A 24,197-nucleotide genomic window follows, 5' to 3' on the forward strand; every position below is an offset into this window, starting at 1 on the left:
TGATCATCCAACATCCTGACATCACTATTGCTCAGTTGTCACTGAATGCAATCAAGCAGCAAGGCTCCAAAATTTAGAAGAAGACAGTAGAGACGCCTACTATAACAAATGCAGGATAAACTCTTTTTTTAAGCTGGTGTCCCAATACTTTTGTCTACAGTGTGTATATCTTTCCTGAAGATTTTTCTTGAAAATTGAATATTGTGATTAGTTTATTAGTTTGTTAATATTTGGTGATTCCTTTGGAAGCCAGTGAGAGTTCCCCGTACTGGATAAGCGAAATCTGTAAGAGCCTTCTTATAGACGTGATAATCCAAACCATAGCCAGAGCTGGTATTAGGATATATATACATATATATGCGTTAATCTTTGGTATGAGCTGTAAAGCATTCAGTCACACTTAAATTCTTCTGATCTAAAAGAACTAGCTGTAAATAAACTTCTAATGAACTCCTAACCCAGTCTTTCTTCTGTATAGTGTTGAAATTAAATAGTACCTTACCTGAGCATTATCTTTCCACCTCATCAGTACTTAGCATAGCATAGCTCCTTAATCCCTTAAATAGGCTATAGCCTGCCAGCGGACCGAAAGTGTTATTACAAACTTCTATTACCAAAGCATAGCCCCACCAGTTTGTACAGAAGTCCCTGTAGGTACTGAATAATACACCTTAGTGTGTAATGAGCCTTGCTGTGGTTTAAGGTGTTAAAAAGCATCAATGACTGATTAACAGCTGAGTGTGATTAAATCAGAGACAGTTTAGGGGTGTCCTGCTCACCTGCTTGTATTTATGCCTTTATACCAAAAATGTAATCTCAATGCTAGAGGATAGAACATGAGCTGTAAATGGTTATGATTGTTTTGAAGGTTGAGGGTTTGTATTACAGTGGTTGTTTGGCTAGCTAATTAGCTCCCTGAGGCATTGAGGTGTCCAAGATTCAAGATCAGAGAGGGTATATTACAACAGCAACAGTATTGAAAAGCTGGGTGCAAATTCTCTACACTACATTACTAACCATGATCCTGTTTTGCTTTGCAGGAGCAGGAGACGTGTCTGCCCCCTAATGGCGATTACAGCGACAGTGGCGTCGTGCTGGTTAACCCTTTCTGCCAAGAGACTCTTTTCATCAACAGAGACAAGGCCTCTGACATCTGAGCACCATCAAAGAGAGACAAAGTCTCTTCAGCTCTCCTGTCTCTCCCCTTCTTCTCAAAGGTGTTTTTTATAACGTTGGTGGACCTTCAGAGACTGCGCTTTATATATATATATATATATATATATATATATATATATATATATATATATATATATATATATATATATATATATATATAAAACGGTTTTAAAGAGATGAAAGAATAAGACAAAAGCACTCTACTGTGAGGGTGAGCCCTTCACCTATTTTTCTGATGTACATTTTCTACAGAAGCTTAATTGTGATAAGGGTTTTTATGTCTTTTTGAATCAAAATGGTATGTGTGTGGTTTCCGTGGCGTTCAAATGGCTTTGGTGGAGAGTGGAACGTAGAGAAATGCGATGCGTGCTGTGAAAGATGTTTGCGTGATCTTACCCAAAACACTTAACCTGATTACTTAAAGGAATAGTTAGGCCGAGGATCAATTCTTAATGTTTACCTTACCTCAGATGTAGTCAGTCTGCGATGGCTGAAGTTTGGCTTGGTTTTGCATTGGGGCTGTGAGGCTAATTTAGCTAACAAGAAATGGATGCTTGCAAACTTCTAAATTTTGCAAAATGCAAGTTTACCCGTCTCTCTTAATTAACACGATAACAAACAACATAGTCATTGCACTATTATCAAACCTCTTTACAGCATTACAACAGCAGAGAAAGAATTATTCAGTCTGGCAGGCCAAGGCTTACAGTCTCCAAATGGGACAGACATCCTCTGTTTTATTTACTGAGAGTTCCCAGGATAGGCTATTTTAGCTTTCCAAATCAAAGTCTAATACATTGACTATAAGTAAGAGTGTGCATTTTCCAATTTAAGAGACTTAAATGTTCAGCAACCAACATTTAGCAAGCGAACTGAGCAGTTGAGTCAGTTAAGTAGATGCAGATGGAACTTCAGAGAGGGCTGTGGGTGGAGATGGACTCATGGGTTAGACCAGGACATTTGACATTGTAGTAAAAATGTGAGTCCACAATGAATGTAATGAAGATCAAGTCCTAAACATGGGTCAATATCATGAAATGTTCTAGACTGCCTGACCTTCTAGTTTACACTGGTTAAGCCCATGTCCTTTACCCACAGAGGAAGAGAGGACCCCATGTAAACTACCTTTCCAGAGAGTGTCTGAAACAGCTAAATCTACAGCCCATGCGTTATTTAGAATTGTGTCAAATTATTAAACTATAATAGTTGTTCAATTAGAGCAAAGTAGCCATCCTTAAATGAAGGTCTGACACATTTCCTAGGCCAGATGTCAAAGGGCATATCATATGCTATGAATCATACTATTAAAAAGATTCTATAAGGCACCAAGCTGGTAGATGATCTACAAGATCCAAATGTAACCAGTAGACCTTTGGGTGAAGATCAATGAGACCCATGATAAAATAAAAATTAGGTTAGGCCATTCTCCTAAGATCTTGAGGATCTTTTAAGATATTGGTTCCAAGTAAACTCTAAAATACACTATATGGACAAAAGTATTGGGACACCTTTATTTGTTGATTGACATGCATTGTTCTTCCGAAAACAATGGTATTAAAAGTTGCTTTTAGTTTTTAGAGTTGCTTTTAGTTTTAGTAACTGTCTATACTGTCCCGGGAAGGCTTTCTACTTGATTTTGGAGCATCATTGCTGTAAAGTGCCTACCAACCCACAAACAGTGAAATAACACAACACCGTTTTTTTGTGGGCTGCCTAGGTAAGAAAACAGAGCATTCAACATGCCATTCAGATTTTGCTCGGGGTCACATGCATACTTTAGCTCCACCGGCTACCTGTGAGAAGGCAGCGTTTGCCAATGATAATTTTCAGCAGTTAAAATCAACTGTGTAATTTTACGTGTGCAGTTCATGTAATGCTAATTGGCAGGGTAGGAGTGTCCACTTCTTGCTATATACATTAGCCTCTTGGCTCCAATGCAAAAAAACATAATCTTATCAAAACACACCAAACAAACTCTTGGCTGATGGTCTACATTTAGGGTAAAGGGAGAAGATGTCTAAATCTGATTTTGTGTCAAACTGTTTCTTTAAAATCTTAAGCCTGCCGAACTTGAATTCTGTCTTTGGAGATGTGAAGGTGGATGGCACTGTTTCGTGGATGGGTTCACAAGGGTTACCAAAGTAGCTCTCGTCTTACTGTTGGAAGAGGCTTCCAGCTGTAGGCTAGTAGTTGTTTAGTAGGGAGGAGTCGTGAAGTGGAGAAATTTGGAGACAGCTTCTCCTTTATTGGTCACCAGCGCAGGGACTAAATGAAAATGCTTATATGGTCCCGTAGTTAAGCTGTTGCACACAGCGCTCTGTGTTTCTGTGTCTGAACGCATGTCTCATCTCTGGTTTCTCATGTGTGTTCGTATGTCGGTGTGTATGTGTGTATGTGTGTTAGATTAGCGGTTAGTTTAAATGTTACAAAATCGCTTAAATAATGCTTGAAATACTTAACACTTGCAAATCTAACACAACATTTGGATGCCAATGTAGGAAGTGTTCACTACAACCCCTGCATTTTCTATTCCCATATTACAATGGTCCTCTGTTTGCTTGCTTGGTTGGTTATCCCTCCATTTCAGCAGCATTTTTGACATGCCCTTGCTGACCTCCTGAGGCTAGCAAATTAATTAGCGTCGTTAAGTAATGCTGATCGTTTTTTCTGGACTCTAAGCAAAACATTTAAAATGAGAACTGAAAACTTTTTTGCTGTTGCTAGCTGTGTAGGCCTTAGATTTCTAGCTAACTAGCAATCTACCAAAGTAAAGCAGCAAAGTAACATATAGGGGCAGGTTAATTTGTTAATGAAGCCCAGTTTAATGCTGTTGGCGTCTACGTTTATTTATCAATTCGTTCACTACATTTTTTGACACAAATAAAAATATAAAAATAAGGAGTGACAATGTGGCGCATGTTAATATGTTAATGTTTCCATTTTCATTTTATCAGCGAGTTCAACGTAGTAAAAGTACACTACTTGAAACAAAAGCTGCACTCCAAGACTAAGTGAAGTTGCATAAAAAAAAGTAGGACATACAAGAGAGTAGACATGTTCATGTTACATGTTCATGTAAATAAACTTAATTTTACCACTATAATATAATAGTTAATGTGTAAGTTATCTACCAATTAATAGAATTATATCAGGTGACAGAAATATAGTTATGTGCATTGAGACCACCAGCAATGTTGGAGTGCAGCAGGCCGTCATATTAATAGTACAGAAGCCAAATACATCAGAATAATCTGTCTATTTGTACTTCCAAGCACATATTTTGTGTTTTAGAAATGCACAAACAAGCCGACTCTCATCAGAAACAGAACGTCCATGTTCTATACATGGCGAGTTTTACATCCCTATTCAGTCCTGTAAGAGGTCAGATCATTTAACACACAAGGAGAAGTGGCAAGGACATGTTAAAAAACTGACTGTGATATTAGCCGCATTCGTCAGCTTAGTGACAGTTTTGTATACTTACGTTGCTTATTTTTTCTTTTGAACCACTAAACCAGGCTTGTTACATATCGTCTTATAATACAATGTCACTACTGATTTTCTCATGACGCAAACCGTGTGAAAAGGACGAGAAAGTGTCTTGGCGTGTGTCTGTACGGCTTTCTACCATTAAATAGAGTCTTTTGTGAGCATCGAGGTTCGTTGAGTGTTGGCCTGCGTTGTTCTGTGGTGAAAGAATAAGACCAAAATCAAATCTTATCGTCACTCTGTACTTCTCCTCTGGTGTTTATTGCTGTATTGTACAGTTTTTTTGTTTTCTGGATGATTGTCAATATAAATCACTGGATGTAATAGAATTTTAAAAAAGGCTATATTAGAAAAAAATGATCAGAGATACTATTTTATACTGCAATATTTACTTTGAGCACATGTTATAACATACAGAGGTGAGTTAAAAGAATTTTATGAGCATATAGCATCATTATCCAAACGGTCTTTCTTGAAGTATATCACATTTTGCTCAGTAACAATGTTTGAGTGGTCATGCACTGCTTTTTTCTTTGATTTTCTTCATTTATTGTTCTTTTTGCTGTCTAGTTCTTCATTTATTTTCATTTTTTAAGTAGATGGTGGGGTAGGCGTACAGGGTTTATTGATTGTTTTAGAGTTAATAGAGTTATTAGACAGATGGCATCATATGTTCAACTTCTTTTGTATCGTAGCACCAACACTGTACTTTTTACTGCTGAGCAATAAAAGAGAAAATGGTTGGGGGTCTTTGTGTCTCATTACATGGCAGGGATGGGTTTGTCTTTTTACTGCAGTTCTTGAATGTCTTTGCGAGCTTTAGAGACCTGACAAAACACACACATTCAGTATCAGCATGATAAATAGATGGAAATTTAATTTGTATTTTTGAATAAAATATTGCTTAATATTAATATTTTTTCAGACTTACAAGGATATGTATCAATGTGTGCTGATTTAAAAATCTAAACTTCTGAAACAAAGAAACATCACAGTTTCACGTAGCATTATCTGTTTTTGACATAATGCCAAAATATCAGCACAATAAAAATGCAGTCATAGTGAGTGGATGTAGCTGTACATAAACTTCTTACCTGAGTACTTAAAAGGGAAAGTTCACCAAAATTCAATTAAATCATGATTCAAAATGGTTTTAGGTGAAAGGGTGCTCTGATTTTTTTTTTACAGTGGTGGTCGTAACCAGGGATCGCCGTGTCTACAACAAAATCAATAAAAATCAATGAAGGGCTTCAAGGGTTCTTTTGTAAAGGCCAATCAGGGCTGAATTCCTTCTGATGCTAGTCAGGCTTAATGGCACAGAGCAATAGAGGAAAGTCGGCCTCAAAGAAAAGATGACAGAACAGAAAAAAAGCAGAACTAAGCACCAGTTCAGAAATGGCAAGCGTTTCTCAACATACCCCTGCATCAACAAGGAAACAGAGAGGACTCTTGTTTCTCTTGTAACTTGCATGATTTCAGCATATTCTGTAGCTACTTAACACAGGACTGCATCTCCAGGCCTGAGCTGAGCACACTGCCCTTTATCCTTTCTGAAACTTGAGAGTCTAAGAATGTAATTAGGCCACAGTTAGTTCTAACATACCCAAACTCCAGTTAGCCTACCCGGTCCAGTCTGTTATAAATTTGCATTGAATCTCTGGTAATACTGCTTGCCATCAGCAGCCAGAGTCAAAGAGGGTACAATTGGCCTTTCTCTCTCAAGGATGGGTTGGTGGCACTTCTAGTGTGATGTTAGTCAGCATAGGCATTTGTTTTGGTGCTGGGGTGCTGGACTTCCCTAGCGATGCTGCATCAGCGGAGGAGAAGATGTGCTAGACTTCACCCTCCTAGTGTTGGGGGCATTGCTGGGGATAGGGGGAGTTTACGTGAATGGGGATTGGGTAATTGGCCCTTCAAATTTCATAGAAAATAAATAAAACAATATGTTATTTAAAATTGCATTGTGTAAACAGACTTCCTATCAGAGGCATTATAAACAAGTGTTTTTCACGCCCATGTTGTATTAATAATAATAATAATAATAATAATAATAATAATGTAGATATCACATTTATACATTTACAAATCTAACATTTATTTTTTTTGTATGTTATGACATTTATAACCTTTTTTGTACTATATTACTATCTGAACTACATAGAAACTAATTAGAACAGTTTCAGTACAAAAGGACTTTTATTACTTAAAAGGACAGAAAATTAGTTTTCACAATTCTCCACTTACCTCCAGTGTAGTCAGTTGGGTTGCATCTGAAGTGTAGTCAAGCAACTTGCATTGTTTGGCATCTGACATTTGCTTCTTTAGTTGTGCACTGAAGCTTCAAGACTAATATAATGGAAGTTTATGTCAAGCAAAAAGATGCAGGTACAAATCTGTAGAAGTACACTTTGGACATTAAATATGTCCTGTCTCATAAAATGATTAATAATTTATAGAGAAATGTATAGATCTGGTCAAATGGCTCTTCTATATGATAGAAAACTTCTTGGTTTTAAAGATGGTTATATAGCACCAAAAATGAGTCAGACAACCCTTTTTGCTAAGAGTATATATTTGGTGTAAGTGGACTGTTGTGCACCATTTCTTTTATAGCTCAATGTACTAAAACTTCAGAAACTCCACAATTCTTATTGAACTCATCATCCTGATTCGTGATCAAATGATCAAATGGTCAAACATCAGCTTACATGATGTGAAATCAGACTTTTGTATAAGAGGCATTTTAATTCAAATGAAGTACAAATGATTTCTTCAGAATCTCACAATGTGCTGTACTGTTTATATATCCCTGTCCCCCATAAAGAGCAACCACTGCAGCAGCAGCAGTACCTTTTAAAAGCTCATTTAAAAGCCCAGTTGTTCTGGAAATGTTCCTATTGACTGGATGTGCTGAATGAAGCTTTTCTATTCACACTGTCAACCAGAGGAACGCTGTATAGACTTTACAGTCGGGACACTGGTTCAAAAAGACAGTCTTCCAAAGATGGCTTATGATTATGAACAATATCGTAGATTGCCATATGTTCATACATAAATGACTATAATGATGATTTTTAGTAGAAGTAGAAGTTGTATAGAAGTTGTGCAAACAGCACAAAACAGCAATGGTAGGAGTACAAATCTGATTTTAATTTAATGACACACCAGCAAAAGCACATTTGTATGGATGTCAATGCCTGCCATGTAGAAAGTTTATGAAATTTCTGAACTTTTGCTGCTCGGAAAAAGCAAATACTACAGCAGCCTTAATGCTGCTTTTTACACTTTGCAGCTGGAGCTCAAAAACGATGTAATTCCAGTACCAGGAATAAATGAGAGACGTAATTTTTTAAAGGCCATTTTTATAACTTTCTTCAAAGTCAAAAGTTTAAATACATTTCATTAGTATTTGGTACCTTTCCCCTAAACTGTATGACTTGGGTCAAACATTTTGGATGTCCTTCCACAAGCTTCTCACAATAGTTGGCAGGAATTTGGCCCATTCCTCCTGACAGAACTGGTGTAACTGAGCCATGTTTGTAGGCCGCCTTGCTCGCACATGCCTTTTCAGCTTTGCCCATACATTTTCAATAGGATTGAGATCAGGGCTTTGTGATGGCCACTCCAAAACATTGACTGTTCTCCTTTGTAACTTACTTTGTAACCAGCATCTATGAGTAACATACCTGATTGTATATTTAAAATCAGTCTAAAATAATAATAATAATAATAATAAAAGAAATTATTTAAATATAAAATAAATAATAAATAAATTAATTAACTTTTTTTGTCTTTTGGAAACCAGGCCATCTATTGATGGTAAAATATATTTCGGACAAGGGTGAAACCAGGGTGTTTACTGAACATGTGCCTTTCTTGATCTGTACTTTTTGAAGATTCCATAATATTCAGCTACCTAAATAGTGACCAGTGGTTTACTGAATGTACATGTGGGATAAACAGTATGTATATGAGACAAAAATATATCATGAAAATAAATAAACAGATCAAAATAATAAATTCAAACTCATAATAAACTCAAAAAAGAAAGCAGAACACTTGAAGATATATTGCAGTGTTGATGGTGTGTATAGCTAACACCGTCAATATAAGGCATTTTATCATACATTAAAAAAATTGCAATCTAAAAAATCTTATCTTTATTATTATAAAATGTTTCTGCAGGAGTTTGTTGGCTATGGTTGCTCATGACGTTTTTAATAACGTGGCTCAGCCAATCAGGTTTTAGAACCTGAGCTACCCGTTCAATAATGAGCAATTCAATTTATTAAATATATCGAAAAGTGTCATATTATTTAAGATATTTTTACTTTATAATCCAGTGCTCATCTGCAGCTACAACTATTTTGTCTAAAGTCAAATTACGAATAGAATAATTTGTTTAAATGATTTTCCCAGGTCTAGTTCAGTCTGCTAGTTTCTGTATTTATGAAAAAGAGAATTGTTGAGCATTTTTGAAAAGCACTGGATCGTTTTTCCCATTCCGGGGTATCGGGCTGGGGAAGAAATTTCTATCCGGTTTGGTTGGTGAGTGTCAAACAGCAGCGAGTGAGGCTGTAGTGAGGCGCCACTTCAGCCGCTCCATGTAGCACAGCGAGCCGGCAGGCCATGCACATTTACTGAACCCTGACATCCACACGGGGCTGAAGGAGCACCGCTATCTCCAAAGACATTGTTTTCTCATGTATATATCATCGTTTCGATAAGCGTGGTTACTCGGTGAAGCGTTTAGGCGGACGATTTCTGGAAGAAAATGGCGGATGTGGCTACAGCTGGCGCTGAAAAGAGCCTGGACGATTTCTTCGCAAAGCGAGATAAAAAGAAGAAGAAAGAGAAGGGCAAAGGGGGGAAGGAGACGGCGACGGCGAACGTACCAGCTTCGCTGAAAAAGACGAAGAAAGAGAAGGAGAAGTCGACGAAAAATGAGAACCAGGATGCGCTCACTGAAAAGGCATGTGTGGGAAAGCGTAGGGCTAGCTGGCGCTGCCGTTAGCTTAGCCCTGTCACACGGGCGGGGGATGTGCGCTCAGTTAGCACTGATGCTAACGCAGGGAGTGAGCTGTAAACCAGCTGTAACCGGTCATATTAGCCTCGTTCAGCTTTCTGTGCAGTCTAATTCAAGCCACAAGTCGAAAAATAGCTGTTAACTCATTTTCTGTCTGTGTGACAGCTAGCTAATGTTGTGTAGTGTTCAGCACGTCCTTGCCGGCTCGTTAGTGCTGTGGTAGTTTGGCGAGGTAGCTAGCTAGTGCTAGCTAGCGGTTAGCTAATCGCCCTCAGCTCCACCGCACGCTGACATTGATTCGGGCTGATGCACAGTCATCTTGCTAGCAGCCCGATTTAGTAAAGCCATGTGTTGCCGTACTCCATGTTCTGTCGACCTAGCCCACTTACCGTTGACCACCAGTATAAATGAGTGCTAGATAACTGTATAACTCCGGCTTAGCGTTAACGTTGTGTTTCCGCGTTAAGCTGTAGGATGGCTATATCTTATCTAGCTAGCTAGCGAGTTCGCTGGTTTCTGCGTTGGCATAGTTACAGTAAGTACGGTAGCTCGGCTAGCTAGCTAACTTGCTGGGATTAAGTTAGCGAGTTTCCCTAATGTGTCAAGCTGCAGATATAATATAAATATCAGGAACATTAGCTATATTAATGCATGTTTTTAATGAAGGCAGTATTTTTGGCTCACTGCGAGGCGGCGTGTTGTAGATTTGGGCATTGAAATGCTCAGATCTCCTTTATGAATGATGTTGGGGTTTGTGCGCCATATTGTCAGGCTCTGCTGGGGCAACTTGGCCAGCTAGCTAGCTGTCCCCACATTAAACATGTATCTAGCTAGCACTAGTACAATATGCTGGAAGTTGTCCTCACTGATTTTTTGGGGGGGTTTTGGGGGTTGGGAGATGTGGTAAAAATGTTTTATCATGAAATTTAAGACATTTTCATTATACACGGTATTTCACACGCGTGCACGTGACATGTAAGTGACAGACCCTTAAAAACTCCTCTTCAGATACTCTCCCAACTGTGCTGCACTTCATCTATTTAACCAGGCCAAGAGAGACATGCAGCTGATGACTATTCTTCAAGCACTAACAATCTCTTTGATATACTTAGAACATCGCATTGTGTATCACAATAACAAAACAAACAAAAAAATCATCACGATGCCATGAAATATCGGCCCACCCCTACTTATTGTATCATTACAATAATCGTACAAATGTTGTTCACATTAACAGTGCAGGTTCTTTCCAGCTCTCTTATTTTAAAACACAGACCCTGAGTAGCATATGTTCAGGAGCCACGACGGGCTTCAAAAATATAATATAATAATATAAAATATATTCTGGATGTTTTGACATCTTTGGTGTCTGTTATCTGGGCTGATTGTAAGATGTAGAAATTGCCAGTAGATTCACTTGGGTCAGGGTTGTAGGAGAATGTAACATGAAGAGGCTTACAGATTACCATATCAAATTGAAGCATTGCCTGAGCATTGCAGACACTTTTTGGTATGTTGTGATGTTGATTTTTTGGGAGATATTTGTGAAACTGCCCTCTAAATCTATTGCTCTATTAAGTATAATGTTTAACTCCTTTTATAAAAAGGTTTATATTAAAGCAGCATTTCTGTTCAGTAGTCAGTCTCTCCTGTTTTTGTGGTAAATAAATTAGGTTCGCTTAGTACCTCATGGTATTGATTAGCCTGCCTTTTCATTTCATGTGATGCTGGCCACATTCAGTGTGGTGTTTAGCAGTGCTACAACAACGTTTATACAGCTAGGCCAAGGTTTTTGTCAGGCATTCAATTACGCCAAAGTGTTTCTTTGCCCAAGTTTAAAACTTTGTCATCCTAAAGGCTCAGCAGACAGTGGTTTGGGATCTTGCTCTGTAAATGCTGCCTTACTGAAGACAGTATTGTTCTCTTGACGAAACGTTGTATATGTAAGACGCCGCTTGTGTACGGGTGTTCTGGCAGTTAAAGAAGGTTTGAATGTGACCAGGATTACCCTGGGAAACAAGGGGGACTATTCAGCTGCTTGAGTTTGAACTGTAGACGTGGTGATACCTCTTTTTAGCACCGTTTCAGCTCAGCTATGATTTATTCTTTCACTTGAGTATTTGACCTGTATGTAACATTTAAATCTACAAATAAATAAATAAAGTTAGTGACTGTTGCACCAAAGGTCAGCACTCAGGTGTCAGCAAGTTAGTATACAGTCATGTGGAAAAGTTTGGACATCCAGGTTCAAATTACATGTTGATTTTTCTAAGTGAAAGTATATAAACATTGTCTACAGAGATCACGCATAAGTAGGCATTTTCTGCACGTTTTAGCACACAGTTTCTATGTATTTTCTGAATTTGGGGAAAACGTCAAAAATAAAAGAGAACCTTTATGGAGGCCATGTTATTTTTGCGTGCAACTGTACGAATTTATTTCATAAATCAAATTAGTTCTAGTTAAAGGGCTTTTTCTCATGTATGTTTAGAGACAGTCTGCTAGTGTGATTGAACTGTGTATGATTTAATTCGGGCCATGCTGGTATAGAACTCGCAGGCTTAGCAAGGTAGAGCTTCGAAATGAAGGGCTGACCTCATCTTTCCCCCTTCCCTTCCTTTTTCCATTGGCAGGAGGATGAGGAATGGAAGGAGTTTGAGCAGAGGGAAGTAGACTACAGCGGACTGAGGCTCCAGGCTCTGCAGATAAGGTAAAAGACAAACTCTGCATGGATCATGAGGAATGCTTAGTTTATCATATATACTGAACATTGATGACATCCAGCAACTAGCTGGGCTATTTCAGTGTTTATTTGGTCTTCATGTTTATGTATTAGTATAGCCCCTATAATATTAAGAGTTTGGTATGATGGCATAAACTGTATGCTTAGAAATACTGCCAAAAAAAGTCAATCTTTTTTTGTATTTTCCAACAGCGATGAAAAAGAAGAGGAAGAATATGAGAAGGAGGAGGTGGGAGAAGATGGAGAGATCATCCTGGTCAGTGGAGATAAAGTCTCTGGCCCTTGGAACAAGTCAGGAGCTCCTCCACCACCTGCTCCTGTCGGTGAGCGTTCTCTTGCTGGCTTTCAAGACTCCTCACGCAACTCGGCTAATATTTAGAAATCACTATGGATGAGCGTGTCTGTTCAAAAACCAATGTAATACATAATCCTTACCTGTTTTTGAAACCCTCAACGGCAGTAACTTTCTACAGAGTTGTGTGTGGAGATTTTGTTGATTCTTATGTTAGAAAAGTTTTATCACATCTAATCTCCTGTCATTTGAGTTTTGAAAAGAGATCTGTGTGATTGTAAATCAATTTAGAAAATGTGAAAGTGGTGAAAGTATTTGTCCATATGGCATATTTGAATTGACTCAAAACACCATTCTGTAAACCTGTTTTTTCCCCTTGCTGCAGATCCTTGTGGATGGAATTGATTTTACCAATGTTAAATTGTAAATCGAGGGGTGGACACAGGACTGTTTTTCTTTGTTTAAAAAAACATTTTATTTGAAGAATATATATTATGAAACCTCTGAAATTTAGGTAATTGCCTGCTGTTAAAGAGGGCTTGTTTCTTTCTACGATTTTAGTGTGAGGTGGTATACAGTCTCCCATCTATAAAGCTCTGCTCAACTCCTACTTTTCCACGTCGCGACACTCGTCACTTGTGGAAATGTTTGCTTTTCAAACATTCATTTCTTATGGAAAATGCTGTGCTGTCTGAATGCCAAGAAGTTGCTGAATGCTTTCAAACGTGAAATTAAAAATGAGTAATTGTTTGTCAGCAGTGTTCCCTTTATGAGAATAGCTAGTCCTAACATACTTTTTTGTTTGCAGAGGAAAAAGAGGTGCCTGAATCGAAGCCTGCTGGAGTTTATCGTCCACCAGGAGCTCGGTTAGGTACCACTAAGAGGGGCCCGTCACAGGGGCCTCCAGAGATCTTCAACGATGCCCAATTCCCCTCCCTCCTTGCCACTGCCAAACACGTAGAGACTCGCAAGTAAGACTTTCACCTTATCTGGATTGGTAACTGTGATCTGAGACACATTAAGCTTTGGCACTGACGTAGGGGGCTGCAATTTAGCCCAAATAAAGGATTTTTCTGTGTTGCATACACATGATTCGTTGTCCGGTTTAGTGTAGAGTTTCCCAGCCTCGAAATTATTAGAAATGGAAGTATATGATCTGGACATAAAATGGGATGTTTGGTAAACCTCTTGGGCGCCATGTTAATGATGAGATGCATTTAGAGCTAACCCAAACTACAGCTAATGAGACTAAAAATAGGGAAATGTTAAGTCAAAATGCAGACAAGGAAACCAAATACTATCAGAGAACAACCCTGTAATGCAGTTTTCTTAGAAACTGACTGTGACTAGGTGAAGCAGATCGTCCTTGATAAGGGAGTTCATGTTAGCATTCATAATAGTATTGTTATTCAAGAATAATACTGCCAGATGTTGTTGGCCAATTGATGAATCATGAATTCATATGATTTCTTTTGCTTCAGGGACCGAGAAATTGAGAAGACTTTTGAGGTGGTCAAGCACAAGAACCGCGCCAGAGAGGGAGACGGCCCGACCACCATGCAGCAGTTACAGTTGGACAACCAGTTTGCCGTTCTTGGGATAAGTAAAAGTCACCACCACCACCACCTCACCCCCTCCTCAGCCCACCACCAATGGTGCAGTCCAAACTGCAGGGAAAGATGATGACCTGCCGCTGTGCTGATGCAGTCCTGACCATGCTGGAGATGCCTGCAACACACACACACACACACAAACTCTCTCTTTCTTTCTTTCTTTCTCTCTCTCTCTCTCTCTCTCTCTCTCTCTCTCTCTCATGCACACACATTTCTTTCTCTCTCATGCACACACATTTCTCTCTCTCTCTCTCTCTCTCTCATGCACACACATTTCTTTCTCTCTCTCTCATGCACACACATTTCTTTCTCTCTCTCTCTCTCTCTCTCTCTCTCTCTCTCATGCACACACATTTCTTTCTCTCTCTCTCATGCACACACATTTCTTTCTCTCTCTCTCATGCACACACATTTCTCTCTCTCTCTCTCTCTCTCTCTCTCTCTCATGCACACACATTTCTTTCTCTCTCTCTCATGCACACACATTTCTCTCTCTCTCTCTCTCTCTCTCTCTCTCTCTCTCTCTCTCTCTCTCTCTCTCTCTCTCTCTCTCTCTCTCTCTCTCTCTCTCTCATGCACACACATTTCTCTCTCTCTCTCTCATGCACACACATTTCTCTCTCTCTCTCTCATGCACACACACACACACAGAGTATCTAAACAGAATAGTCATTTCTCTTGCTCCTTCCAACAAGTGGTCACGCAGAACAGGCTATACTGAATAGTCGTCTTCTCTCACACACCAACACCACATACAGACCTGCCACAAAGAAATTTAGACGGATGCCATGAAATATCATTTGCTTGGCTGGCCAAGGTCCTCTCTAATCGAATGCATTCAAAAGGGCTGTGGCAACGGGGACTGAGTGACAAATTCTTCTTCATATGACAAAGGACACCCTTGAATGATGCTGTACGAATGGGGAAAAATACAAACTTTTTGTGATGGTGGATTTACTTGGAGCAGTGGTCGTTTGGTCGGTTAGCTATGCCACAGGACACCAGCTCAACTCTGAGAAATGCCACTCCGAGGATGGACCTTGATGATTTCGGGTGTGATCAGTTTAAGAACTGCTGTTGAAATACACACCTTTCATTGTTTTGTTTGTTTTTTTCTTTTTTTTTCCTTTTTTTTGTTTTTGTTTTTGCAAAATCAACAGAACTCCCGACACATTAGGTTGTTTTTCTTAGTGATGTGAGCTGGGACCTTTCGGTTTGGGCACGAATGAGAGGGGTAGACTACCTCAGTTGCATATATGTGGTTACCATGTCGACTGAGTCTTTGGTCCTGGTTGGCCGCGGGGGCAAACAACATCCCAAGCCGTAAAGGAACGCTTAACCTTTCAAACCTCCAAAACTTGAAAATTCTTTTTCTTTTTTTTTCATTTAGTTTTCCTCCCCTGCTTGTGGGACTCTTAAGATCTGTTGACAAGGGAAAAAAAGGCTTATGGTCTTTGTATCGGAACGCTGTTTAAAGTGGCCTTACTGTAAAAAAGAGAAAAAGCATAGAAAAAGTGATGGAAATATATAAATATATGAGTGAGAGAAAAATCTATCATCCTCTGGAGAGACTCTTCTTGACTTGTGTGGTAGGCTGCTGCTTGCCTGAATCTCACCACTTTGAGGAGTAAAAACCGCCTCCCTGCATTCTTGTACCAGATTGTAGTGCTGAGCTGTAGTTTAAATATCTGATTTAGCTTTTCTGGACACGGAGTAAGCGCGTTTTTGATTAGACTTCAATGCAATTGGCAATGGGAATTCGTACTTTAGCACTAGGCGTACTCTGTGTTCAGAAAACGCTGCCCTACATTGATTAACTGACCGTCACTGTCTCCCTCTGTCCTTCATTCCTCACCCTTTCCTACTTTATCCCTTTCCAATATACTTTTATTTGATTTCATGATTGGCAAACCATTATTAAAGCTTAACCTTCTAATCAAGTGTCTTTACCAGAATCTTTAATGTGCTGCTTTTTTGGAATTGTTGAAATGTATAGAATTTTTACTACAGGGTAGAAGTTTGTTAAACAAAAAAGTAGTTTGTTTATACAGTCATGTTCAGTACTGCTGGTTAGGCCAGTGATTTTTAAAGTGGGTCCTCAGAGCCTTATGCTCTGCACTTTATTGGGTTATCTACTGTAACACAGTAATAAAAAGTTAAGACGTGTAAAAAGTCAGACATGCTAGATGAAGGAAAGCACAAAAATCTGCATTGTTTGGGGTCACCAGGAACCCCAAGGCTAGGTTTAATGCGTTTTAAATTGCACTGTGCAAAACACTTTTATGATAAATGTTTAATGCATATAGGCTATGGAAACGGAAAAAGTTAGGAGTTATTAAAATGGTCATGTGGCAAATTTCCTGCTGCAAACAAACTGTACACTTCCATACAAAAATCGTGCCCTACCCAATGAATATGCTGATGTAGAAACTAGAGTGTAGAAGCGTGTTTGGGGTGCAGAGTGGTGGCACAGTGGAGTAGAAGTTTATTTTGTTTGTTTGTTTCTAAGAAAGCAAACCAACAAAACCCAAGAGGCTAACCCAGGTTTCCTTTCATTGATTCCAAACAGTCATGCAAGTTATAATCGGCTCCACCTAGTGTTGTACAGTTTCCCTATGGTAGCTGCTACCTCCTAATGTGAACTGAAACAGTAAAATGTTAACCGTAGCATGTTTGATGTGTTTTCAGTCACACACAGACTGTATGACAGTCCAACAATTTGGCCAACTCTGTCTGATTTACCATGAAAGTATGAGCAGAAGATGGAAAAGGTCTGAATGTGGCTGAAATACAGGTCTACTTTCAAAACCAGGACTTGTGACTGAAATGGATTCATACTCCTGTATTTACATTGGGCTGTAGAGGGAGAGACTAGTGTACTAACTAGTAGTAGAAACAAATGAATTCAGACGCTTCCTCTGAATTATCATTATCGACCACCCCTGCCTGGATATTTAAGGTGGTGTACCACTTCACCAACACTGCTGTGCCTGATACAAACCAGCATCACTCATTACCAGCATACTTTTATTTCTTTTTTTGCCTAACTACAATTATAAAAGTCTTTTCTTGTCCTTTTTTAAAACCTTTGTGTTTAAAATTGTACATCTTATTCCAGTCACGCCTTACTACTGTAGTCTGCTTCATTTCTCACACACATAAAACATGATGAGGGTAGTGTCTGAAGCAGTCACTTGCAATTACTTATCCACCAGGAGGAGTGTAGGTGCAATGAGTTTAACACAAGATGATATAATCTGATCGTTGAATGTTGTCACATTTAATGACAACAGATCTGCCATCTGCAGCGCGCAGAATGAGGGTATGTGGACAGAAACTACCATTGACACAAACTGAACAGTCTCAGAGACCTCACTTCTGAAAACAGCATACATACGGGTCCTATTAGGGGTACCTGACCTCCTACTTTGGGTGTTCACGAAACACTACGCTAGATTCATGCCAGCCAAGCAATAATGTCTACAACCGACTGAAACGGCAAAGACCGAAACTTTGCAAACAATTTATTTATGTATTTATTAATTAAATGAGCAAGTGCAAACAAGGCATAAATAACAATGTTAATACAGTTTAATGCATTATGTATCACTTTTGCACACACTGAGGCTTTTTCCACAGTAAAAGGAAAGAAAACTGATGTAATGGAAACGCTTAGTGCACAGGAGTTAGAAGAGTTTATCACAGAAGCAGGAGGAGTCACTAAGAGAGCAGTGTGGTATTATTTCTTCATGTCCAAAATGCCACTGCCAGGGCCTCTTCGTTTGGCACTACAGATGTTGCAGTATTGTACACCTGGGACCTACGAGAAATGGATAGGATAGTCAACATTTTCAACTTGCAAGCACATTCTTCTATCTACCTATCCTTTAGCCACTTGTTTGTTTGTTTCTGCCTGCATGTTTAGGGTTGTTGCCATGCTGAAAGGTGAACTTCCTGTCCATCGTCAGCTGTCCAGCATTCTTGAAGCATGTTTTCTTCAAGAATCCATTTTCCCTTCAGGGCTGATCAACTCTTCAATAGCCAAATCCACCTTCCGTACGTCAAACACCTTCCAATATATATAATGTAGCCACTATCATGTTTCACAATAGGTATGGCGTCTTTTGGGTTTGCTTTATGTATGTACATAAACCTGGGTATTTAAAAATTCACCTAATCCTACAGTCAGGTGAAAAATTAGGAACCCCATGAAAATCCTTCATCTTGTCTAACCTGTTTAAACACATGGACATTTGAACCCTACGGAGAGAAATGGACGAAATGTCTTCCAAAAATTCCAAATATCATTTGGAAAATGTAATTAACTAAATACAGAGCCAGGTGCATCACATCAGCTGCAGATGATTAGAACATGGTTAGAGGGGATTTTGGAAGATTTTGGAGGAGCCTGTCTTATCTAAACCTCAGACATTTGGTTTGGTTTGGTCATTATTATTGAAGTGAGTCGTATCACCATGGCCAGATCAGAGGATCTCTCTGAGGCCTTCAGACAGAAGGCTGTAGATGCAGATGAATCTGGGAAGATGTTTAAAACAAATCAGGACACCAGCTGTAATCAGCTGTTCCACCATCCACAAAATAATTTACAAGTGAAACAACCAAATCAGGCAATTCATGCAAGCTCAGCCCAAGAGCAGACCACAGGAAGCCACAGTTTCATAGGAAATGTGCAAGGACAAAACCCGAGCTGTCTTAAAAACATAATGGCAAGACTAATGATTCATCTGTTAAAAAGACAGACAACTACAAAATTCCTGGTCTTGGACGAGCTGTTCTGTGGAAAATGTTTTGTTTTGTTTGTTTGTTTGTTTTTTACAGCAAGGGTTTCCTCCTTGCACACCTCCCATTAAAAAAATCTAACTTGTGCAGTCATTTTCGGATGAGAGATGCATGTAGTTTTACAAAGCATATGGCTGAAATGTACATATGCTTAAGTATGTTAAAAAGGACAAAGGTTATCAATGGGTATGATCCTCTCCACGAAATGTATTCTAAATGTGTTATTTATTTGTTCATGTACTGTAACAGAATATCATCACTGTCACTCAAAAACCTTCACAGTAGAAGAAAAAACTTCAACTGTAATAGCTTTCAGTGGAAGTGGTCATGTTACAGTGTATTCAGCTCTAGCACAGCGTTCTAGATTTCTGAATGAATCAGGAATCTATGATCCACATCGCAAAATGTACCGACTGCTGGAACACGTGTCTAAAATCCTACGAAAGGACAACAGCATGGGAAGGTGCACAATTCCCATCTACTACAAGCAGAATGCAATGTGTAGAGGGTCACGCAATATCTTCATAAAACTGCTGTCATTAGTTTTCAGCTGGCAAACTCAGTTCCTCTAGCATTCACAGAACTACTGAACCCTCCGGGTTTTTATTTAAGAAGAGGAAGGAAGAAAACATTATCTTACAGTTCCTTGGGAGGGGAGGCACTCTTTGTGGAACATGTGCCTGCAGTGGAACACCACCACACTGAAGGGCTGGGCTGTATCTACAACAACCAACATACATCAGAATCAATGCACACTCTTTGATTAAACGTTTAGCTGTAAATGCAACATTTCAGACTATTTTCTTTTAACCAAAGATATGACTATGAAGGTTAAGGAGTGTTTAGTATACCAGTTCAGCATGTCATACCTGACGGTAATATTGTGACGTGGCATGCTTCACAGATGTTCTCCTCTACACAGAAAAGAGATATGATATTAGTAAAGAGACGGCCCCCTTTTTTAAAGCATTACTAGATTAATAATGACTAGACTGGTGTTTTACCGTCTACGCGAACACCTCTCATTTGCGTTCTGTGCATCTTATGCAGCAGGGAGAGTGAGTCGGCCACCAGGATCTTCTTACAGCCCTCCCGCAACAAGATCTAAAGTGAAATTCACAGAGATGCTTACAGGCTCTATCCGCACCACTTCACTGTTTCACTGTCTTTTCGGACGTGCTGATATGTGCAAACCCAGCATATGTGGATACAATAGGATGTTCTGTGTCACTAAACCAACGTATTGGAAATAAAGAATCCCTTCAGTGACCCTTATGACCAAATATCCAGATTCACAGATTCTGCAGTTGGTGTTTTTATTAATCTGTGGAGCCTTACAGATTGAGTTAACAGAAAAGGTTCAGCATTGGTGGATAAGCTACACAGATAGCCAATCAAAAAAGGAGATGTGTGTAAAACTGAACTGGGGCAGACAAAGGGTTGCATTTGTGATTTAATAAAATGCAAATCATTATTAACAGTAAAGTATTTTTTTCCTCCAAAAAAAACAGGGTAAGAATGGCAAGAAAAGTCCATAGAATGTCACTGTGCTTCTTATCCGCTTTGTGGCACATGTCACAGGTGGATTGTTTGCATTAGGGAAAAAGAGTTTATCCTGCTTTTGTTTGTCTCTACGGTCCAGGGACTTTTTTACTAGATTTTGGAGCAATGCTGAAACAAGAGCATCAGTGAGGTCAGGATGTTGAATGATCACCACTCCACCTCACCCCTAACTTATCCCAAAAGTATTGGACAGAACACCATATTTCCACTGCTCCACAGCTCAATACTGGGGGGCTTTATGGTGCCAATAAGTTCATATTTATCTGCTCCAGAGAGTCCTATTCTATTGGCAATAATTCTTCACAAGCTGTGTCTGTGCATTTGCATATCTGTGTCAGCAATGGGAGCAACTTAAAGTAGCTGAATGCATTCATTAGAAGGGGCATACAATATTATGCCATTGTTGATATTAGCAAATATGTATGCTACCAAGAGCCGATTTCTCAGACTCCTATTAAGGCTAATCCAGGACTAAAAATTAATTTATCACAGCCACTTCCATTTAGTTCAAGACTAAGCTTAATCCATGTCTGGGAAATGGAGCCCTCAAGTTGTTGTGCTCCAAGTTTGCTATTAAATTCAATTCTTAAACAGTTCTCACCTCAAACATCACAATGCACCTTCTGTTATTTAGAAAGTCATTTAGAAATGTATTAAACAGCATTAAACATTTGTGATGTGGTAGAATGATACGAGCAGGGATTGAGGCATGTTTTTTTCACATTGAATAGTTAAATAATTGAAGATTTCATTAAGAATCACAACTATCCCTGTGAGCTCCAGGCAAATTTAATTCCTGGCTGCACGTGCATTTTGAAGACGAAAAACAAGAACATTAAACCTAATCCATTATATACTGTGGTATATTTGGCATTACACCCTCAAAACAACCAGATTTCAGCACTGATGCAAATGAAATGCAAGTTTTGGCTCAGTGTATCCTGTTGATGCTACTTAAAATGAACCTCAAGTTATCCACCTGAAAGTACTGCCAACCTGTTTGTTTTCTGATTGGGTCTATAACTGTTCCACACTGTTTAACTTGACAGCATCCATTGAATCATTGGGGACTATTTCCATCGTATCTTACCTGTAGATTGTAATCTTGCAGGATTTTAACCAGTGAATCTCTGAGATTGGGGATCTCCATGCCTTCTTTGATGCGGTGGATTAGGAGAATGGGGTCCACATGGGTTCCTATGTTATTCAGCAACCCTGTGATAAAAGCTACAGAAAGAACAGTGGACACGTTAGGGCATTGGAGCTCAAGCACAAGCATTTCTTGCTCTGGTGCTATGGTATTAGGCCATGTTCACAAAATATCAAATGTTCTGTGAACTCAGCCTGACTGTGTTTCATTCATAATATACATGAAATCCATGTAGGGAGCATGCCAGATTACCTCATTTAACCCCATTTCACTGCTAGCACTGTCACAGGATCGTTCTAACATGTCTCGTCCTGTTCTACAACACGGCTTAGACAAACGGGCGCTTTCAAAATGACAAGTAACAGAGCAACAACTAGACCTACGTGGTTTATCTATAGAGTAAGAGATGAGATCTTCCCACAGTTCTGCATCGTCCTGCTCTTTGGCAAACTCTATGGCCTTATCCACGTCTCCCAGCTCCTCCATGATCATCTGCAGCGCCCGCCTGCAGTTCCCCATCCGACCTGCAGAAAGAAAAAGAAGAGGAAAAAACTTAACAATAAACACTATTGATTATAGCAAGAACTTTTAAGCTGTTGACTTTAGACATACAGTAATCATAAAGCGTACTCGGTTAGAAGGTGGTTGTAAATAAAAGTATACTGAATAGAGCACATGAAAGCCTGGACTTACTAAGTAAAAAGACTGTCTCTTCAACGAAGTGCCTCTGCTGGCAGATCTCCAGTGCCTAAAAGTGAAGAACAACTTGTTAATGGAAATACTGTAGATTGTACACTTCTGAAAAACTTGATGAAAAATAAAATAGTGAATAAAAGATTAGCTTGGGTTTTTTAAGGGTAATCCAAATGGGGCTCTACCTTCTCCAGTGGGCAGTGGGTACTGTCTCTGAGAAAGGGCAGCAGGTTAGGCCTGTCATACTCTGCATACAGACTGATCTGCCTCTCGTGGTATTTCTGGCCCTTGTGGTGGTCTCGCTTAAACAGCTTGTGCAGGTACTGGAAGGAGAAGAACAACAACAAGTGCTGTTGAGTTATGATGATTTTATGGAATACTTCATATGTTTGCGCACATCTGATATGAATCTGAATTGGTAACGTGAATAATTGTACACTTGACATACTGTGTTGAGTGTTGAGGGTAGAGGACAGTAACAACACTCTTTAGTATGGGAAATTTCAGAGAGTTTGATCAACAGCTGACAGCTATTAATTCAAGTACTGGAACTAAAAGTGGTGGATAATACCCATATCAGACTTTATTTCTTCAATCCCTAAAGGCTGCATTAAATGATAGCTTTGGAATGAGGTGTAATACAGGGAAGACAATCAGGGAATTTCTAAACTGTAGGCTTCAAGTTCAATATCGGGTTGGGAGGTGTAGCCACTTCGCCAAGATCTGTAAGTGGACAAAACTGTCACCCTCAGCTGAAAGAGAATTGGTTGGATTGGTTGGCTCCCCTTCAATCTCAAAAGTTTGCAGATGAACAGACGGACGAAAAAAACATCTTCTGGAGGCAAGGGTTTTGGTCAGATGAGACAAAGTTGAAAGTTGAAGCATTCAAACCCAAGAAGACTGTAGCAGCTGTTAAGCATGGTGGTAGTGGTATCATGCTCTGGGGCTGTTTCACTGCCAGTGGAACTGGTACACTGCACAAGGTGGTTGGAATAATGAAGTACAATGACTACCTTAGAATCTTCAGCATGTCCTTAAACCCTGTATCAGTATAATGACCTTAAAAACACACATAAAAAGTGGCTGTGGAATGGAAAAAGAAGGCTAACATTAATCTTTTGGAATGGTCTTCTCAAAGTCCTGGCCTCTTTCCTGTTACTTACAAATATGTAATGTCACTTCCAAACGTTATGTCATAACTAAGACACAGCTGGCAGGGTGCATTCCTGGTGATGCAGATGATTGCTTAGCCATTCTCCAAGTAATAATCCATTTTCCCCTCACTAGAGTTTTTTTTTTTTTTAAAAAGCCCCACAAACACTCCCGTTATTTTTAGACCAGAAAAATGTAACAGAGACAGTGAGTACAATAAAGTTTTATGTTCCCCCAGGGATCTGAATGCTTTCACTGGCAGTAAAGGTGGGGTTTTTTTTTTTATAAATTATTTTCACTTGTTTACTTGGGCTGCTACTAAACACATTATAAAAACAACATTGTTAAAAGCTAAAGCTCTGATTACATAATCAGAAGATTAATTTTTGCTTACCACATGCAAAAGCTCAGGTCTGTCTTTTAGCTCTTCCACCACTCTGTCCGTCTGAAAGAGACAAAAAAAGAAAGATGTATCAGTAAACAGAGTTAGTGTGTTTTTA

General features: G+C 39.2%; 3 protein-coding genes across 4 annotated transcripts in view; 2 read left to right on the forward strand and 1 right to left on the reverse strand.

The window, feature by feature from the left end:
* The window catches only part of tmem108 (transmembrane protein 108), a 94,629-nt gene extending 89,221 nt beyond the window's left edge, over positions 1-5,408 (forward strand). For both annotated transcript variants that reach the window (XM_072690917.1, XM_072690911.1), the window contains one exon: positions 1,041-5,408. In XM_072690917.1, coding sequence (XP_072547018.1) covers positions 1,041-1,157 — 117 coding nt within the window. In that variant the 3' untranslated portion in view covers positions 1,158-5,408. The remainder of the gene's footprint in view (positions 1-1,040) is intronic.
* A 3,808-nt stretch (positions 5,409-9,216) lies between these two features.
* Positions 9,217-16,279, forward strand: cdv3 (carnitine deficiency-associated gene expressed in ventricle 3). The gene is made up of 5 exons (XM_072690936.1): positions 9,217-9,637; positions 12,325-12,401; positions 12,627-12,757; positions 13,535-13,697; positions 14,208-16,279. Exons 1-5 carry the CDS (start codon positions 9,440-9,442, stop codon positions 14,407-14,409), a joined length of 771 nt encoding a protein of 256 aa, XP_072547037.1. The 5' UTR covers positions 9,217-9,439; the 3' UTR covers positions 14,410-16,279.
* Positions 16,280-17,846: 1,567 nt separating this feature from the next.
* vps41 (VPS41 subunit of HOPS complex) overlaps positions 17,847-24,197 on the reverse strand; it is a 35,179-nt gene continuing 28,828 nt past the window's right edge. Inside the window, exons 21-29 of the mRNA XM_072690927.1 lie at positions 24,092-24,142; positions 22,731-22,868; positions 22,546-22,600; positions 22,236-22,376; positions 21,793-21,929; positions 20,144-20,243; positions 20,009-20,053; positions 19,780-19,859; positions 17,847-18,159 (exon numbers count right to left, since the gene is read on the reverse strand). Of these exons, the coding sequence (XP_072547028.1) occupies positions 18,079-18,159; positions 19,780-19,859; positions 20,009-20,053; positions 20,144-20,243; positions 21,793-21,929; positions 22,236-22,376; positions 22,546-22,600; positions 22,731-22,868; positions 24,092-24,142 (828 nt within the window). The 3' untranslated portion in view covers positions 17,847-18,078. The remainder of the gene's footprint in view (positions 18,160-19,779; positions 19,860-20,008; positions 20,054-20,143; positions 20,244-21,792; positions 21,930-22,235; positions 22,377-22,545; positions 22,601-22,730; positions 22,869-24,091; positions 24,143-24,197) is intronic.

This window comes from Salminus brasiliensis, chromosome 1 (genome assembly GCF_030463535.1).
Source record: "Salminus brasiliensis chromosome 1, fSalBra1.hap2, whole genome shotgun sequence".
Lineage (NCBI taxonomy): Eukaryota > Metazoa > Chordata > Actinopteri > Characiformes > Bryconidae > Salminus > Salminus brasiliensis.

Excerpts from the sequence above, each read along its gene's own strand:
- cdv3 (XM_072690936.1), top strand. The coding sequence starts at position 9,440 with ATGGCGGATGTGGCTACAGCTGGCGCTGAAAAGAGCCTGGACGATTTC. Across the intron at positions 12,402-12,626 it reads CTCCAGGCTCTGCAGATAAG|CGATGAAAAAGAAGAGGAAG; the intron begins GTAAAAGACAAA and ends ATTTTCCAACAG. Across the intron at positions 13,698-14,207 it reads AAACACGTAGAGACTCGCAA|GGACCGAGAAATTGAGAAGA; the intron begins GTAAGACTTTCA and ends CTTTTGCTTCAG.